General features: G+C 43.2%; 1 protein-coding gene across 2 annotated transcripts in view; it reads left to right on the top strand.

The window, feature by feature from the left end:
* LOC144708387 (pleckstrin homology (PH) domain-containing protein) overlaps window positions 1-20,420 on the top strand; it is an 87,841-nt gene that overhangs the window by 3,798 nt on the left and 63,623 nt on the right. For both annotated transcript variants that reach the window (XM_078581667.1, XM_078581666.1), the window contains exons 3-15: window positions 3,755-3,889; window positions 3,961-4,011; window positions 6,293-6,387; window positions 6,462-6,579; window positions 6,698-6,799; window positions 6,876-7,061; window positions 7,158-7,318; window positions 9,590-9,760; window positions 10,150-10,242; window positions 16,583-16,913; window positions 17,011-17,115; window positions 17,190-17,285; window positions 17,374-17,441. In XM_078581667.1, the coding sequence (XP_078437793.1) occupies window positions 3,755-3,889; window positions 3,961-4,011; window positions 6,293-6,387; window positions 6,462-6,579; window positions 6,698-6,799; window positions 6,876-7,061; window positions 7,158-7,318; window positions 9,590-9,760; window positions 10,150-10,242; window positions 16,583-16,913; window positions 17,011-17,115; window positions 17,190-17,285; window positions 17,374-17,441 (1,712 nt within the window). The remainder of the gene's footprint in view (window positions 1-3,754; window positions 3,890-3,960; window positions 4,012-6,292; window positions 6,388-6,461; window positions 6,580-6,697; window positions 6,800-6,875; window positions 7,062-7,157; window positions 7,319-9,589; window positions 9,761-10,149; window positions 10,243-16,582; window positions 16,914-17,010; window positions 17,116-17,189; window positions 17,286-17,373; window positions 17,442-20,420) is intronic.

Genomic DNA, 20,420 nt, shown 5'->3' with positions numbered 1-20,420 from the left:
CACCCAAAAAATCTCACCTTCAATGGGACTTTTTGACGCCATATGAACCTGCATGCGCTGACTAATGCCCGGTCTTCCTCTTGCCCCTCTCGGATCATCGTATAAGCCTTCCGAACCGAGAAGGGGCCATTTGTCCACTCCCACCTGTCTTTTTCTCCATCCTCTGGTCGTAACTGGAGTAGAGATTGCTGCATATCTATGAACTCTGACACATGCTGGTCGGATAAGGCCCCATGTATAATTGGGTTCCACGCACCCTCCCAGCAGTTACGCACGTGGGCATTTTGATCCTGGGCAATTACATACAATCGAGGGAATATCTCACTAAAAAAACCTGTGGCGACCGTGCATCTCTCCAGTATCGGAATGTCGTCCCATCTGCCTCAGCCCTTGCCAGAACAGGGATGCTCCATGATACGGATCTGCCATTTTGTCCCAATTCAGTCCCCTACCATAGATGCCACGCAATAAATTGATGACCAAATCCTCTCGTGGATTCATTATTCTCCCCACCCATTTGGTTAGGAGTGCCGTGTTTATACTCTGCATGTGTAAGACCCCCAGACCGCCTCTCTTTACGGGACGACATACCTTATCCCATGCCACCATCGCAAGGCCCCCCTTTTGTTCTGGCCCAGATCCTCTCCATAGAAAGCGCCTCATCATGCCTTCTATTTGCTTCCCGACTCCCATGGGCATCTTGAATACTGAGATATAGAAAATCGGAATGGATGATAAGACTGACCTCAGTAGCACCAAATGTCCCCCTTTCCATAGCACTTTTGCTTGCCATCCCTCTAGTCGTCTTTCCACCTTCTCAATGACTGGTTGCCAATCAGCTTTCTTCATCCTCCCCTTCGTCAATGGTAGGCCAAGATATCTCATTGGAAGTCGTCCAATTGGTGTTCTTAGGATCTCCGCACACTGTGCCTCCTCTTTTGGCGGGAGCCCGTTGCACATAATAGCTGATTTGCTCCTATTTATTTGAAGTCCTGAGAAATCTGCAAAAAGATCAATTAGTATGGATAAATTTCTGGCTTCCCTCACTGAACCTTTGATGAAGGTGGTGGTGTCATCAGGGAATTGTAGCAAGGGAATTCTATTTGATTGCTCGGATAGTTGATAGCCTCACAATAGGCCCTTTGTGCATGCTTGCTCAGTGCAAACTGCAAGTGCGTCCACTGCCAAGACAAACAGTAGCGGTGCCAATGGGCAGCCTTGTCTCACTCCTCGTTGAGGCTGTATTCGGCTGCCTTCCGGTCGTCCGTTTACCAGCACCATGCATGAGTGCGATGTGATACATCTCTTCACCCATACTATCCATTCCTGGGGGAAGCCCCTCCTTTTCATGGAGGCCCATAGGAAATCCCAGTCTAAAGAGTCGTACGCTTTGGCAAAATCTACCTTCCACATGAACCCTCGTGTTCCCTTCCTCTTCCATGCGGTTAGTATTTCCCTTGCTGTTACTGCACTGTCCACCAGTAGCTTGCCAGGAATAAAGACTGACTGAGCGGGTCCAACCAGTTCACCAATCCTGGCTCTCAGCCTATTTGCTAGCACCTTGGCTATAAACAAGTAGATTGAATTGGACAACGAAATGGGTCTAAAGTCTTCAATTTTTTCCGCCCCTTGACCTTTCGGCAAGAGGAATATATGTAATCTATTAATCTTCTCCATGTTTCCTCGTCCTTCTCTAAATTCCTCAAATGTGGCCATCACATCTAATCCGACCATTCCAGCGAGTAATTACCAACATTCCAGTCTACTTCTGTATCTCCCGTCTATGATTGAAGCCCAAAAGGCCTCGTCCGAGGAGATATTCACCCGCGGTACCTGCTGCGATGCCCAGACTCCCTGGGCGAACATTAATTATGAACGTTAAGTATCTCCTATTGTAATAAATAAATATGAATGTGAAGTACATAAATAGCCTACATGGTCACCCTGTGCCCTAGTAATGGGCCTTTACACCATGTAAAGGCAAAACACGGGACATCTTGTACAGCAACGTCCGTCGGTGCTTTCCGTACGTTGAAGTTGACTTCGTTCATTGCAGCCATAATGCCCAGAATACTGCGAAGGGTCATCCATGCCCCTCTTGCCCCCTGCATGCACCACCTTGTATAGAGTCCCCAAAGGCCTTCTCTGAGGAGACATCCACCCCCGAGATTGGCTGATGAGTCCACACAACTTGGGAAGACGAACACTCAAAAAATAGATGGCTACAGTCTTCTTTGTAACTTGCACACAAAGCACACTCCGTAGAGGCGTCTGGGAGCCATCGCTTCCTGAAGAGCTTCATCACTAGTCTTTGTGACGTCAACAGCCAACAGAAAAAACTCATCTTAAGGGGGAGCGTTTGTCTCCATATGCAACACGTGTGGAGGATCCTGAGTTCTTCCACTATATGTCTGCCGTAAAGTCTCACATCGGCATCTCAAACAGAGAAGGGTGTGCAAATCCACTCCCACCTGTCATGTGTCCCACCTAGGGGGCATGGGTGGATCAAGATCTGCCACAGCTTCGTGTATTCTTTATTTATTTGGTCGGATGAGGAGGCACCCGTTCTTGGGATCCATGTGCCACCGTAGCGTTCCCAGATCATGGCCTGGGGGGTAGGTGCAAGGGCAACCAAGTGCGGGAATTTTAACTTTAATGTGTCCAGACCTGACCACGCATCTAGTTAAAAACAGAATGATGTCCCATCCCCCAGTTTGGGTTTGAAGAATTCTCGGACTTGAGGAAACACCTGCCTCATCCCTTCCAGAAAGCAGAGGACCCACAGACTAGAACCATGCGACTCGTCCAGTCCAAGCTGGGTCCATGGATGTCCTTCGGAATCCATGTAACCATATCTGTATCTTGTCCCATCAGCCAGCTCACCCATTTGGCCAATAAAGCTATGTTCAAATCTTGCATTTTCTGTACTCCCAGCCCCCCCAAGCAGATTGGTCTGCACACTATGTCCCACAATTCAAGGGCCATCAACCCCCCCTTTGCTGCTCCTGATCATTTCCATAGAAACCTTCGCATCATACCTTCCAGGCACTTGCTGAAACCCACCGGTAAATTCAACACGCAGAGGTAGAATATTTTTTTTAAATATACCGAGAGATAGAAGATGGGTATTGCTGAAAGCATGAGTTGGCAATCGTCCCATCCTAGACAACACTCTGGCTTGCCATCCCTCCAACTTCTGTTCTATCTTCTCTAGTACCGGTTGCCAATCAATGGTCTTAATACGACTGCCTGATAGAGGCAAGCCTAAGTATTTCATGGTTAGTGTACCACTAGGTGTCCCCAAGGCACTCGAACAAAGGGCTTCCTCTTGCGATAACCCAAAGCCAACAAAGGCAGACTTGGCGTGGTTAATGTGTAGAGCAGAGCAGTTCGTGAATAGGTTTAGCAGGATGGATAGGTTCTTGGCCTCCTCCTCAGAAAACTCAATGAGAAAAGTGGTATCATCCGCATATTGCAGTGGAGGGATACCCGCTGGGGAAACTAGGGGTCTGAAAGCCCTTCTGCAGGCCATCCGAGCAAGCCTCTGTATATTGTATCGTGTGCCATCCTTGTTATTCTTTTATTCTCTTCTTCAATAATCCTATAGTCCCACTCACTTGACTGTGTTTGGAGCCTCAGCTTCATAGTTTCATCTTAATTCTTAAAAAAATATCATGTTTCCTGTACTTGTGATTTTGGTGCTTATTCCAAGTGACAAACTCTCTCTGTGGATCTTGGTTCTCTTCCTTTTCAGGTCCCATGGAGCAGGCTTGGCCAGGAGCCTGTGATTGTGCATGTAGATCGAATTTTAATATTGGCAGAGCCTGCTACGCGAGTGGAAGGAAGCAATGAAGATGCCATTCAAGAAGCAAAGAGGGCCCGAGTACAGGTACATGAAAATCTGAATTTACCTCCAGGCGTCCATCGATAAACCATTTAGTAATTCAACGTTCTCTAAAGGAAATGGAAGCGAGGCTCTTGGAGAATCGTCAGCTACAGAAGTCAGAGATGGTATGATTTGTTACGTGAGCCTGAAATTTGTCTTTTTTCCATAATTTCTGTCAGTTTTCATTTGACTGAATAATTGATGTTTTAAGTCATTCTTTTGGAGTTGAAGTTAGATACTTTATTGCATCCCATGTTAGGAAGTTTCTTTTGAATTTGGGTCATTAATTGCAGCCTCCATTGATGATATTATTTTGTAGCCACTATTAGAGGGCTTTCATGAAACTGACAGTTTTGGATGTTCATTTGTCTTATTGTTTAACTTGTAAACTGGGACTGCACTGGAGGGTGAAAGCTTTGACATGTAACAGCCATATGAGGAACTGATTGATGTTAAGGTTAGAGACTTGTTATTTAAAAAAAAAAAGTATTCCAGAGACCAAATGCCAGGAATATCTTTATGTGTTCCAAGGGTAGATCCAAGTTGATCTATATGAATGTCATTTTGAGGATTTCACGACACACAAACAAATAAAAAATCTTCACTACCCATGAAAAATTACCGAACAGTATAATCCTGTGCAAGCCAGAAAATTGTGGGACTGGGAATTGAACCCTTACATAACTATGAACACAATCACACAATGCTTGACTGAGATTATAAGAATGCCTAAACAACTAACTTATCTTTAACAATCTGACATTCTTAATAAACATTTGTGTTAACATCACTTTTCTTGAAAAGAGGGCAATATATCCATGAAGAGTTCAGAAAACAGATGACCTCATCAATTGGTCTCTGTAGCATTGTCCATCCCTTGCTTCAGTATGTCCAATCTGGCAGCCGGATACCTTGTCATAGATGAGACATTCGGCGGAATTTAGTATGAAGCAAGAATAACTGTGCTGAACTAGTCTTTTCAGTGTAATCAGATGAACCATGAATGGAGAGACATGCAATGTACCTCCAGCCTGCAACCAGCAGCAATTCATCCTCCAGAAAAGACCATGTATGGGCCACAATGATAATATGTATGTACTAAATTTAATGTGGCTGTGGATTGGATGCTTGATGGCCACAGAGAAAAATATCCTCTGAGTTTGAATATACAAATTGCCAGTATGTAGGGTAAAAAAACATTTTCCCTGCCTGACTGCTGAAGGGATGTACAGCTAAGTTTGGCCTTTAGTTTCTCTGCCTTATTCTTGAGCTATATGAACTCATCTCCAGAATTCTTCAATTGTAATGGGTGTGGGTTGCGGAATTTGTAGATATTCTGATATGAGATTAACAGCCACATATGTTTGTCCTGACTCTGGCGGTCTCCATCTTATTTATGATAATTTCTTTGCTCTATCAATTCTTTTTGCAATAATTACATCAGGGGGTCTCTTAAAGCTCTGATTTTCCGGGGACAACTAGAGTTCCCAACTAGTGTTAGAGTGTTCTTCTGATCGGCAGGTGGATTCCCTGCATATTCTCATTAGGGTTTGACAAAAATATTAAACTTTTTCTTCCAGTGCCCAACTCTGTTAAGTCTCTGGTGTCTCTCCTGTATAAAATCAATTTGAATAGCTTCTTCTAGGTCTGGGAGTCTCTTTTGGGGATTTTGTACTTGTAGTGATTCGTAGGCTGGGTTCAGACCAATGAGAAACTTATGTATTCTATCTCTGAAACATAATAATTTCAATAATATTTTTTTATTCATAGTGATTGTTGATCAATGCACATTTTCTCTGGCACATTTGTAAAGAGTTTTGATACAGCTATTTCTGACTTCCAAATCCAGCTTGGAGAGAGAATGCCAAATATGTTCACCCTATGGCGCCATGTTGACTATTCTCTGATCTCAGTAATTCATACCGCTGTTTCCTAGCTTCACGTGTCACTCTTAGTATTTGTCCACAAGTCTGTGAGTTACCAACGCCAACTTTCACCTCCGATGGGTGGACAAACAGGTTGGGAACCAGATAGCTGGAGGAGAGAAGAAAAGAAAGATGGAAACTCAGTAGGATGATCTCTAATACCATATTATTTACTGAGCCCCAAGGAAACTATTGGAAAGTGACGCCACCTTCAGAGAGGCAGATGCAAGACATAAGGAAAGTCACTTCATTATTCTATGAATGTCCTTGGGTACATCTTTGCGATCCATTATCTACCCTGTAAATTATTGTCAGATCTCTGTAGGGCGCATGTACGGACAAGTAAACAGTAAGAAATTAAAGAAATAATACAGAAGAATAATAGTTAACTGCATTTGCTATTTATTTTCCGGATGTCATGGGCAGTGCAACCTAATGCTTTCGATATTATCAATTTAGTGATACTTCCTGATTGTTGCAGACTTCATCGTGGTTGGGGTCATTCATCAACACCATCATCGGGAACCTGAAACTGTCTATTTCCAACATTCATATTAGATACGAGGATCTTGAGAGGTAAAAATAACTTTACAGGTTATTTTTGCTTATTGATGGGATTCTTAGACTAGTGATAATCGTTTTTCTGGCAGCAATCCTGGCCACCCTTTTGCCGCAGGTTTAATGCTTGGCAGGCTTTCAGCATTTACAATTGATGATGCTGGTGAAGAAACTTTTGCGACCGGAGAGGCGCTAGATCACATTCAGAAGGTTGAGTCTCAGTGTATCTTAAATACCTTTTCCATTGTCAATGTTACATGTGAGGAATGTCTATCAACGTGAGGCCATACGCTTTCACTTATTTTAAGTGCTTTCATCTTGAACCCAGTCAGTGGAACTTGCGCGGTTGGCCTTTTATTTAGATTCAGACATTTCTCCGTGGAGTATTGACAAGAAATGGGAAGATTTGCTCCCCTCTGAATGGAGCCAGGTTTGTTTCATAAAACAAAATTTTGTACTTTGCCGATGTGACATCATCAAAAAGTTGATTCTTTTCCATTTTATAGATATTCGAGTTGGACCCTATTGATGATTATTCAGTGAAAAAGTCTGGAGATCACTGCTACTTTCTGCAACCCGTGACTGGGAATGCTAGGTACACCAAGCTGAGAACAGAAGAATCAAGGATTAGGGCTATGCCTCTACAGAAAGCATCCATCAACCTGGAGGATGTGACACTATGTTTATCTGAGGTTTTTACTTGTTTATCCTTTTTATGATTAAGAGGGCCTTTCTTTCAAATAATTAAGGGTATCTCATTAGTAATCGGGTGAAGATATAATATGCAGGATGGATACACGGATATTTTGAGACTGTCAGATAATTTTACAGCTTTCAACCAGCGGCTGAAGTACGCTCATTATCGACCCCATGATTCCATAAGTTCTGATCCAAGATCATGGTGGAAATATGCCTTTAAAGTGGTGGCAGAAGAGGCAAACACTTCCAGGTGATTCAGGCACATCTATTTATTCAAAACATTAGTTGTTATTTTATCATAATCTTCTCGTTTGGTGTGGTTTAGTATGGCTGAACTGTTTTCTGATGGCATCTGTTTTTATGTTGACCTATGTTTTATAATTAACCTGCAGACCACCATAAGTTTTAGTATTTTGACTTTGTCCTCAAGAGTGATTGGACGAGAATGAGAAAGAGGGTTGTGGGGTTGGCATGATTTTCTTTTTTTGAAGAAAAAGAGAGAAGATCACCCAAGAGATGTGATCAAGATTAATAATAATATATAGGATCGTGACAAATACAAGAGCGGCTATCCTGGCCTTTCTTCCATCCTTCACTTCCTACTGGACCAGTAAGATATACATTTCTCCACATCATGTAGTACCGTGTGGTGCAGCCATAACATTGATCAAGATAGGGTAACCACTTGCTGCTTCTTAATCTTCCAAGAGACAACATTAACTCCAGAAGTATATAAAAGCTGGTTGTAGAGCATCATTCAACATGTGAGCTTGTCCAATCTGCATCAGAATTTCCTTTAACATCCTGCAGATCTGAACTTGTTGAAACTAAGCCTTGCCAAAAGCTGACCACGTGGTGGAAAAATGAAATGTTTGGGCGAGTTTACCAGGAGGTATATCAACTGTCGAACTGGGTGGTGGAACTGCTGGGACTTTTCAATATATTGCTAGTTTCCTCTTCTTATTTCTCCTGAATATTTATTGGAGTAGAATCAGGCTTTTCTGGAACCATCCCGGTATCATTTATCAGAACAAAAAGATATAGTTACATTGATTGGTGGCCACACCTTCCATGGTATGAGTAATTTTAATCCCCTGGAAGTACCTTAGCGGACCTGACTCTTTAATAGCCACCATGTTTGAAGAAATTCTTCTCAGAAATACCATGTGGATCATCATTAGCAAAAATGTGTTGTCAACACAAGCACCGAGAGTGTTTGATGATAAAACATGGAGTGACGGACCCACATTGGTGAGGAACAAACTCCAAAACGAGTTTGCTAAACAGGGAGAAGCAGGCAGGGGGACTGTTTGAAGCCATAGCTGGGCTTTCAGAGAAAGACAGAACATGTATGGATGCTGAGTGAAGACAAAGACATGAGGTTGTTCTCTGTACACCTCTCAGAGATCTCCCTGACAAAAGGCAATCTTTCACATCTTAATGATAAAGTAGCGAAGAGAAGCAAACGACCAAGATAAAAAGTATATTGATTGATGTTATCTTTGCCTCAGGAGAAAATTTCTCAGTATTAATTATGTATAAAAAGGTTGAAGAACAACATCCTGCCCAACCCCCCCTGCGGCGGACCTCCCTGCCCGACCCCCCCGACCCTCTCTTCTTCTTCACAAGAATTCCTCTGAAATCTTGATAGGCTACCCTCGTGTGTCTATCTTCTTGGTGCTTATTTCCTCTGTATCTTCAGGGACCATCTGAACTTACTCATTTTTCTTGGTCTTCTGTTACTGGTAAAACCCCCAAAATCTGTGTACTTGTTAATGGATCACGACAGAAGATTGTTGTCCGATACTGAGACCTCCGTGAGAGAAGGGAAGGGAGGTGGGGTAGAGAGAGAGAGAGAGAGAGAGAGAGAGAGAGAGAGAGAGAGAGAGAGAGAGAGAGAGAGAGAGAGAGAGAGAGAGAGAGAGAGAGAGAGAGAACGGAGAGGGAGAGAGGGAGTGCCGGCGGCGTTGGCGATCACTGCGAGAGGAACGGTGAGAACGAGCTTAGGCGACAGGAGGGTGCGAGAGCAACTCACCAGATGACAAAAGCTGACGTCTCCCGTGTGGTCGATGCCCTAAGAGTGCCATGGCCTGGCCTGTCAAGGGCTGGGCCACTGGCATTGCTTGTGGGCCGACGTCGTCGTATGTAGATGCGTCTATGGATCGCATCAGTTACCTTGCATCGCAGTGTCCGCTTGACATTGTTGAATATATTACTTCTCTCCAGATTCACATCGAGAGTGTACTTTATTGTACTTATGACCTCCACTGGATCACTTACCGTATTTAATCTTGTCCTCTTTCCAGAATTTTTTCAAACGGGTTTATGTTCTCTTTGCTCCAGACTGTCCTGCAAAAAAATTCCCATAGCGATGAAAATTAATGGTTATGTTGCCAATAATATATTCTTGGATTTCAAATTGCTTCAGTTGCTCTTGAATCCTTAAATAAGATCTCCTGTTAACTTAATTGGGAGAAATATTGGGTGTACTATACTCTTTAAGTTATTTATCCTTCCTCAGGGGGGTTGTATCCTGGAACCAGGTGCTGAGGCATGCCAAGCTACGTAAAAGATATGTATCTCTCTATGCTTCGCTTCTTAGATATAGTGGCAGTTGGGATTTGGCGCATGAAAATGAAGATCTTAGAAGACTTGATCGAGAGCTTGACATTTATGTGATTCTTCAGTGGAGGTATTCTTTTTTCTTGGATCAGGTCTCTAATTAGATATTGTAATATTCTCCCACCTTGGCTTGTTCTTCTAAATAATAGCATAACTTGTATGTTAGAAATACAGAGGAGCGAGCAAAATCTGGTTTGTTATTATATGGAAGCTCTAAGTCGACGATATTTGTACACAAATGATAGAGCATAAATTAAGAAACTGCTAAACTAAGAGGAAAACACCTGATTCTATGTTCTATCTTAAACATGACACTTTAGGAGAACATAAATCTCATGGAAGTCACTCTTCTGATGCTAGATATGGACCTTGCTAAGTTATTGTTTTTTTATTTCTTGGGATGACAAACGTGACATTTAATTAATTATCGTGACCAATGTATTATTCATATACTTGCAGAATGCTAGCGCATGAATTTGTGGTTCAGTCAACTGGATCAGCTGTCTATCAGAAAAAACAGAAGACATCACAGTCTTGGTGGTCTTTAGGATGGTATTGTGATCACCAAAACCATTTTTATGCTTCTGTTTTTGAAGTTCATCCTTTTGATTTATTTTTACATCTTGTTAGGCTTTACTCTTGATGTTTCATTTATTCCTCTTGGCACTTATGGCATACACACTCGCGCCTCCGGGCGCGCTTATTGTTAATTATTTTATAATAAAATAATTAACACGTGCATACATACACGTGCAGGAAAGATAACAACTACCGGGGGGGGTGGGTAGTTGATATCTACATGCGCGCGCAGGAAATATCTACACCTCCTCGGGGAGGAGGTATATATATTACACATGCACATATGCGTAGGAAGAAATGAACTAACTCGGGGAGTAAGTTTATTTCTATGCGCGCGCAAGGCTCCCTCCCTCTAGCCCTCCTCCCGGAAGGGTATGGGAAACCGGAAAATGAAAACGCTGAAACCAAAACCGGGAGGACTGTCCAGGTAAAGGATCGCGAAATCACCTTTGGGTCAACCATACTCTTCACTTCCGGTATGGAGTCTGTCGGTCGGTCGCCGACACAAGGCACACAGCTGGAGCCTTGCATCAACTACGTCATTTCTGAAGACGATTCACTAGTCGATTCCCAAGTCGAAGTGATATTGACAACAACAACAACTCGCAACTGCAAGCTGGGGATTGTGAACTCGTCTACCTGTCTAAGGCCTTTGCCGATTGAGAAGCGCTTTCAGGAAACCCAGTACCCAAAACAAGCTCGAGGGAGTGAGGCCTTCGCTGATTGAGAAGCACTAAAGCGAGGAGAGTTAGCAAGCTCAGCTCCCGGCTGCAGTTCTGGAGTTCCAAACGCTAGAGCGAAGCGACACTCGAGGCCTTCAGGCCGAGGGCACCTGGTGTTTTCGGTTTAAAATCCAGGAAGTCGGGAGTTCTCGAGGTTTGGAGTTTCAGATGTCTGGTGGAGTTTGCAGTTTCGACAAGTCCAAGCGGCAAATGCAGTCCAGAATCCCAAGCCAAAACGCTCAAGAGGACAGGAATGATGTTATTTCCTTTATATTACCAACGGGCTGGTTGTTGGGAACACCATCATCTACCTTCTGCTCCTGAAACTTTATAAGAGGTGGAGCACTAGTGAATGGCGAAATTTTTATTTGTCTTCTCTCTGAATTCTCAGTTACTCAAGTTCAGGCATCGTGCATACCGAATAGAGCTTAACTTTACATGGTATCAGAGATTTGGATAAGGAGTTGGAACACATTGACAACCAAATAGTGGTAGATGCATCTTCTGTTCTCAGTATGCAGGTGTTTGTTCATTCGCCTGTTTCAGGTATTAACCACTGGCTAAGAGATACTAATTGTACAGCCTTTGCCTGGTACCAATGCTGTTCATCTGGCTTGTCTTCTTTTTTCTTGTGCTTCTGTTAACCCTATCTCTTCATCCTATGGCTTTTCCTCAAGTTCTGCTTTCGAACACCCGCAAGATGTCCTCATTCATTTTCTTCAATCAACTGAGAGAGAAAGCTGTTCACCACTTGTAACCGTGGCCTGTTGGTTGCTCTAAAGTTCATGACTGCTACATAATGTGGAAAACATCTAGTGGTGCTGTCGAGGTCAGGACTTATATATGAAGGTAACCACTGATAATTATTTTCCCTCAAATCTTGAACTGCCTAAGATTCCTGAAATGTTTAAATTCTATGGAATCAATCTCCTCAAACAGAGTGACTGCTTTGAAAATATCCCCAAAGTCCAAAGTAAGTTGAGTCATCAATCTGGTCCTGGCCCAATTTCTGCCAAGCATAAATCTTGGAGGGAGGCTGATGCTATCTTTAAATCCTGGTTATTTGACACAATGGACGCTAGGATCAGTTCTCATTTCTTATGCATTCCATCTGTGGAGGAGTTGTGGGGAAAGCTCACAAAGGGCATTTCAAGTGACTTGATGAGATCCATTTTTTTTTCTTCCAGTTGACGATGCTATTGCTGGGTATACAATCTTTTCTGGAGTATGCCTTCAAACTTTAGAATATATGGTGCGAGATATAAACTGTAGGCTTGTCGAAAATCTTTATTCTCAAGATAGACTGTATTGGTTCCTAACTAGTTTAAATCCGGAATTGGAATTTCTTGTTTCCCAGCTCCTGAATCGATAATGGCACCTGACTTTAAAAATAGGCCCTCTCCATCGGTTTGAAGGACACCCGCATATCATCTGTATCTGAGAGAAAACGTTTATGTTGAAGCCTCAGCAAAGTATTCAAGACTCAGAAGGATTCCTCATCAGCAACAGCACAACAATGGACGTTATTGCGGGAAGATGCTTAAGCAACCAATTAATAGTCTGTGTTATGTGAATGAACACTAGCATCAGTCTTAGCTCACGGCACTGGTCAACATTAGCACAGAGGGTAAGTTGTAATAGAACTCTTTGTTAGTCTGATATGATTCCATGGAAAACATATGTGAAGAAGAAGGGAAAAGATTGGGTTACAGAGACAGCATACCCAGGAGCATTGTCTCATTAGCACGTGAATAGCATACGTGATGAGATATACAGAAATGAAGATGGAACGGGTCAAGACGAGGACAGTTGTGTCGACTCAAATGGTATTAATACCTAATAGAGTGGGAAATGCAGGCCATTGAGGGGCCTATATAAAAAAGGTGGAGCGGGGAAGAAGGGGCATACTGATCTTTGTCTTGGAAGTTACAGTGAAGAGATGAGGGTGAGGTGGATCAAGTGGGGCAATATTCACAGTGCTCGATGATGCAAAAGTCCTGAGGATAAAAAATGGTTCCAGTTGCTGGTATTCAGTGTCCATGTTGGTTCTCTTGGGAAATATGATATTCAATGCATCCGTTTCTTTGCAGAAATCTGTTTTTTCTTTGCTTGCTCAAGAAGATGCTGAATCACGATCTTTTAGGATGCTTGATGGGTGTTATATTTATGTCCAGTTGACAGGCCTGATGAGTTGAAAGAGGGGGCTTATCACCATTGCTGTAATTTGCAGAGATTGGATCCAAGGTCTCTCAAGGGCATTTGTTGGACCCTTTTACTGATCAAAAAAGTTTTATAACCTTTTATGATATGGTAGAAATTGGGAATGATCAAGTCCCCATTGACTTAGTTCATAATTGAGTGGCCATTTTTACCAAACATGGCTGAAGATCAACGTCTGGTTTTCTGTACGTCCCTAGGTGAAAAAATAATTTCATGGCATTGTAAGAAACTGTCTGCTGTGTCATGCCCTTGTCCTGAAGCTTTATGGTTTCTAGGCATTCTTGTTTTTCCGACCCTGTATACTTAAGTCCATTAAGATCCATTGTGACAATAGGGCCTATAATCACTCAAAGTGACCGAATCAAACATTTTGTGGTGGACTGCCTCTTTACCAATGAGAAAAGGTAAAGATCTTCAGTTGGCTCTTGCACCACAAGAGATTGGTGACCCGCGTCTTCCTCAACGGATGTACCCAAAGATACCGACGACATGTCACAGCTTCTTTTCTTAATAGCATCAGGTTGACCACTGCTTCGGGTGGTCTTCCTTATTTTCTTCACAAAAAAAAAAAAAAGATACCGACGACATGTACTCATTGTATACGAGAAGACGAGGACTGTAACCATCTGTTTTTTGCATGCCCCTTTGCACGCTTGACGTGGGCATCCCAAGTACACTTGGGAGTGAATATGACATCAGCAGAGGCCTTCTGGGAATCAATGCAGATAAACGACCATAGATGAAGAGAGGAAGGGGGTCATGCATTGGCGGTGCTCTGGGAAATAGGGTGACATTGATATGAAGTGGTCTTCAGGGGGAGGCAGTCTTCAATCGATGGGCTCACCCACGAGGTCGATGTCCTCATTGCGGCATGGTTCCGGCGAGAGGGGAATAGAGAGGGGAGAAGATAAGCATGTAAAACAAGGACGTTAGAGCCCATGCATTTCTCGGGTGGTTACCGACTCGTCGAATGACTGCCTTATATTTGTTCAAAAAAAAAACCAATGAGAAAATATAGAATGACATCATTGTGCTTTTTTTAATGAAAAGAGGGAAGATTACCTGAAATCATTGATCAACACAAAATTAATAATAATTTATACAGGATCGTGAAAAGTACATGCCCGGCCAGCCAGGCCTCTTTTTCCTCTCTCACTTCCACTAAACCATTAGGATATACAATTCTCTTCATCATGAAGCACCGAGTCTAGAGACACAGACTTTCCCTTAAATACCACCTCATTACGGTGCAGCCATAGCGCCTAGAGCACAGTGAGGTTCCTTCCCCATCTCTAACGTTCTCTGCATGCACCAACCCTGAGTCATCTCCTGCATGATATGTCCGACGTCACATCGACCCCGCTCAGCTTCTGTGATCTCCAAATGGCCTGCACAAAAAGACACTAAAAAAACAGGTGAGATCGGTCTTTCTCTCAAAGGCTGCACATGGGACATGTTGATGTGTGTGCTTTCAGGGAACGTGTGTCAGAAATCCGCACTTTTAACAGGACTTTCTGCTTCCATAAGTGTCTGCATGTATGGATAATGTCTGCATCATAGTTTTGAAATATTTTGGGCTTCCTTTGTTGAGCCTTCCATGAAGAAGACAGTGTCATCTGCATACTGAAGTAGTGGTATACCTGTTGGGAAACTCTTGGATTGGAAACCCTTCAACTTGCCCTGTGCGCATACCTTACTGTAAAGGGGGCCAGGGCATCTAGTGCTAAGACTAATAAAAACGGGGCCAATGGGTATCCCTGTCTATCGAGAAGTTGAGGGTGGATCCATCCGTCTTCTGGTTTGCCATCCACGAGGACCGAGAACGAATGTGATGTCTCGCACCTTTTCGCCCATTTCACCCACTTTATCGAGAAGTTTCTCTTCCTCATTGAGGTCCACAGGAAGTCCCAATCCAGTGGGTCGTATGCCTTAGCTAAATCTACTTTCTACATAAAACCCTTCTTGCTCTCTCTCTGCCATGCTGCTATGATTTCCCTTGCCACTACTGCATTGTCGATCAACTTTTGACTGGGGATGAATGCAGATTGAAAGGGTCTGACCAAATCGCTGATCACTTGTTGGAGTTGATTAGCCAATACCTTGTCCAAGATGAGGTAGATGGAATTTGCCATCGATATAGAATGACATCATTATGATACAACCCTTGATGTAGACTAACATGGGGAAGGGGGCTAGATGAGAAGTGTAGATGTTACGGGGGGGTTGGAGAGTAGAACGGGAATGATCAGAGAGGTTGCACAGAGGAGGCAGGGAGCGACCAGGGGCATGCCGGCAGAAGATACACAGAGGTAGAGACGATCACAAGGTATGCTCAGGGGGCTTACTATTTGGAGCAGTCTTTCAGCACTTGAATAGCAAGCTGGGAATGGTTGATATCAGTTGGAGCACGTGCTATCTGTCTTCTTCATCATTAAACCCTCTACTTATAGTTCTAGTTCAATTTACGTATCAATTTTTGGCTGTATCCTAAAGCGGGATATAACAATTGGAAGTAGTTTAGATGCTTGACATCTAGGGAGGAATCAGACACTAGTAAGTTGTATAAAACGAGAGGGGCACTCAGGGGTTCTACCTCTAAGAATACGGCCAAAAATTTCTCTTCTGACTCTCTGGGGTTCTATCTCTAAGAATGTGAGAGGGGCACTCAGGGGGCAGGCAAGGCAGGTTCAACCCTTCGCAGTACTCTGGGGCACTATGGCTGCACAATAACGAAGTCATCTTCCACGAAGGGAAAACATCAATGGATACTGTGGTACAAGCCGACGTGAGTTTTTTCACTGCATGGTTTAAGGGCCCATGGCCACGGACGTTGCTGGCCATTTAGGCCCTACATATATCTTTTTATCTCATTGGGAGGGGCACCGACTTTGTATGATCTCCCCTATCTTTCTTTCAAAAACAAACCTCGCAGAATGTAGAATTTCTGCAAGATTGATTCTACCCGCATGCTACAAAATTGACAATATCTATTAACTAGATTGAGGGGGCTTTTGAGCTTTATGTTTGCAACTTAAGTCATTTCCTTCAATATTTGTGTGTGTTGTTTCCTTTATGTTACTAATGGTCCAGTCGTTGGATATATCCGTAACTGGCTCTGTACTGTTGTAAATTTGTGAGTGCTCCTGTCTGATGGACGAAGTTAGTTATCCTTTTTGTCTTATTCACTTTGAATGGTCAGCTTCTTAAGGTCGGAACTCATGTGTGCTCTACAGTGCATAACTATGCATATCTCACAGTCTAATAATTGAATTCTATACTCGCTTTCCACCTTTTTGAAGCAGTCATCCTGTTGATACAATTTAAGGTACATAAACATGTTTGACCATTAAGATTTTGGATTTTTCCATCAGGGCTGGATCAAATAAAGGGGGCAGAGGAGAATCAGATGGAATCATGAACTTTTCAGATGAAGACTGGGAAAGGCTAAACAAAGTTATCGGCTACAAAGAAAGTGACGATAACACGTTGATTTCTAAAGAAGATAACAGTGTGCTTCAGTTAGATTTGGAGTTTTACATGAAGCATAATTCTTCTAAGCTTGTTAAAAGTGATTCTTCGTATCTAGCTGACCTTTCGTGCGATAATTTAGAGTGTTCTGCTAAATTTTATTCAGAAACCAAGATTTTCAACCTAAATTTGGGATCATACAAGCTCTCATCACAGAATGGGTTGTTGGCTGAGGTTCAAATCTTCTACATGATGAATCCATTTGTTCTTTGGTGGTTGGATACGAGTTTATTCTAGATAGCTTATATATATTTTTTTCATATTGATGCAGAGTGCGACTACTTCTGGCTCGTTACTCAGTGTGTTCTCTTACAAGCCCTTCGGTTCGGAAATGGACTGGAGTTTTGTTGCCAAAGCCTCTCCATGTTATATGACTGTATGCCATTGTTAACTTCTCATTTGGAGGGAATTGGGTTTATTGGATGTTGACATTTTTTTCATTTCTCGCAGTATTTAAAAGACACGATTGATGATATTATTTCGTTTTTTAAGAATAGTACAGGACTTAGCCAAACATTGGCTTTGGAGACAGCAGCAGCAGTTCAGGTCTTAAGGCCTCAATTACAGTTTAAATGTCCTTATTCATATCGTTTTGTGTAACATGGACTCTATTTCTTCCCTTTTTCTCATGCAGATGACATTAGATGAAGTCAGGCGCACCGCTCAACAGCAGTTCACTACTGTACTGAGGGAAAAAACCAGGTTTTCCTTTTAGAATGACTCATCATCTTTTTATTGTTTAGTAAAATTTTTAGATTGAATACTTTAATGATTTTATACAGAAATGAGAACCAGGTGTTTTGATTCTTGTTAACCTTCCTGTACGACCTGTTTTCCTTGGACAACCAGTCATAACTCTAGCCACCACCAAGAAGCAAACAAAAATAATGTGTCATCACCGTATTTATACTGTTTTACATTGTTTCGGTTTTGGAGGACTCGATATCATGGATACCATCTAAACATATCTCATAGGGGCATTTATAAAATAAGTGGGAATATCAATTTATTTAATTTTACAATGCTTATACTTCGCACGATATATTTGGAAGAGAAATTTCAGACAATTCATGAAAAGTGTATTTTGATGCTCTAATATTCTGGCTATCAATTCTGATCTGTGACTGTTTCCAAGAAAGAAAGAAATGGAAAGAGGAAAGAATAATGAAATACAGATGAGAATGTTGGATGGATCCTTCTTCCCTTTTGTCGCTGGTGTTGCCTGTGCTCTGGCCTTCAGCGACGGCTGCCACATAGGGAAAACGGAATTTCTTGAAAGAAAGATCCCCCTTCTTCTCCCTGCTCCCCTTCATTTATAGGTTTCAGTCACACATGCCATTTATTGCCCACGTGTGATCAGAGGCCAACTCTCTAATTAGCGTGTCTTCGATACATTCTTGAAAAGAACGTATCAGAATACAGGCTTTAATGAAGGAGGTTAAGAGACAAAGAAAACAAACCAACGGAAGCACCTGCTGACAGTTCTGATGCCTCTTTTGGATTACTATACATTTAAACCCCAAGGAAGATTACAAATGTGCAAATAAATATACATACCATCCCACCCTGAAGCTGGAGCATTGATACAACCTTAAGTGGAATGTATCGTCTCAATGTAATCTTGCTTGGTGATTTTCAAAGAAGAACCTCAGAATTTAAATCATATGTCCTAAGAGCCAGAGGGAAACTTTGGTGTTCAAAAGAGGAGTGGAATTGTGAAGTTCTTCCTGCAGTTGAAGAGGGAAGAAAGATAATGATAAATGAGCGACTAAAGATTCCCAGAAGAACTTCGCTGCTCATCAGGGGACATCATTGGCTGCATAACCATAGAGAGAGAATCACGGCCAGTGTCAGGATATGAGTGACATAAGTGTTAGGGTATGAGAGGGGTAGCTCACGTTGGACTTCCTGCTCCAAGGAATCAGAGGGGCATAAGAGGGTTCATTGTTGGCTTTTGGCCTCCCTAACAGGCTGGGATTGGCCCTCGGTCCTGCAGCTCTGATATGGTTCGCCACTGTGTCTATGCTTGGAAGAACCTACTATGACCCACTTTTGGTAGTGCAGGCCCAGCCCACTTTGGCTCTTAGTTAAGCCCTTGTTCCAGGGAGGAAGGGCAGGAAGAATGATGCATTGTGAGTCCCACTAGTTCCTCTCCTTACCCCATTCCGGTCGTGACTCTCCCTCTCTGTGCTTGCAAGCTCGACATCATCCCCCTGCTGAGCATCAACCGTTCGTCGACAATCTTTCACCATCCTCTCTACCATTCCCGTCTCTCCTCTCTCTACCCTGAGAATCTCTCTCTCTGTTCTCCCTCCCTCTCTTCTCCCTCTGTGAATGCTTTGAGATCATTGAAATATCATTTCTGTTTTGGAGAACCAAATTACATTGCGGATCGATCACACTCCCGAACTGGGTTTGTGTCAAGCACTCATAGAAATTGGTTCAACATTTAAAGATCATATCTATGTATCACATTGCGAGGGACTAATATAGAAGGTACACATGGTCTTATGAAGGGTTATCAAACGGCTAGTGTCCCTGGGGGTATCCCGTTACTGCAGTACGCGGATGACACTACTTTTTTTTGTACAAGGCTCCGTAGAGGAGGCAAAAAACCTGTCCATGTTACTCGACCTATTTGCGGACTTCTCTGGCCTACGCATCAATCGGACTAAGTCGGCATTTGTGAGTTGTGGCCTTTCCTTGGAGGAGGAGGCTCAATGCGGAGAGGCGCTGGGAACACCGATCGGTAGCCTACCTATGAGATACCTGGGTCTGCCGTTAACTAGAGGGCGGATGACTAAGGCGAATTGGCTGCCGGTGATAGAGAAGGTCGAGATGCGGTTGGAAGGATGGAAAGCCAAAGTGCTGCCAGAGGCAGTAGGTTGGTGCTACTGAGGGCGGTCCTGTCAGCAATCCCTATATTCTATCTCTCTGCGATCAAGATGCCTATTGGAATCGGCCAGAGACTCGAAGGCTTGATGAGACGCTTCCTCTGGAAAGGCACTCGTACCGACCAGAGTCGAGGGCTTGCACTGGTCGCATGGGATACTGTATGCAGGCCCGCCAAACATGGCGGACCAGGAGTATTGCATATCCAAAGCATGAATACGACATTATTAGCAAAGTGGGTGACAAGGATCATGCAACCATGCGATGACCTCACCATACAGATCTTGAGAGACAATTATGCTCATCAGCATTCTGGCAAGGCCTCAGACAATTCTTCCCCAAGATTTGGGAGTTCTACTCAGTCCTAATAGGCGATGGCTCTCTCTTTAGATTCTGGACAGACCCTTGGTCGTCGCGCGGCCCCTTGCGAGAAGCATTCCTCGGTTATTTGCACTCGCACAATGCCCCGAGGCTACAGTAGGTGAATGCTGGGACAGTACCTGGAATCCGAGGGTTGAAGGCACCTTGTCAGACCAACGACTAACTGATTTCTTGGGCTTGCAACAAGCTCTAAATCAGATCCACCCTAACCCGGGGGTATCAGATGGTTGGGATTGTACAAGAGCTCCTTTCTTAGTGCGGAAAGCCTATGCACGGATCAGCCAGCGCAACGAGGAAGACAAAAATACGATCTAGGCGTGTCTAGCCATCTGGCATCTTAAGGTTCCGCTTATGGTCAAGATTTTTGAGTGGCTCTTGCTCCGAAAGAGACTGATGACCCGCGTTTTT

Source organism: Wolffia australiana, chromosome 10 (assembly GCF_029677425.1).
Source record: "Wolffia australiana isolate 7733 chromosome 10, ASM2967742v1".
NCBI classification, from domain to species: Eukaryota; Viridiplantae; Streptophyta; class Magnoliopsida; order Alismatales; family Araceae; genus Wolffia; species Wolffia australiana.
This window is presented reverse-complemented; position numbering and strand designations above follow the sequence as displayed.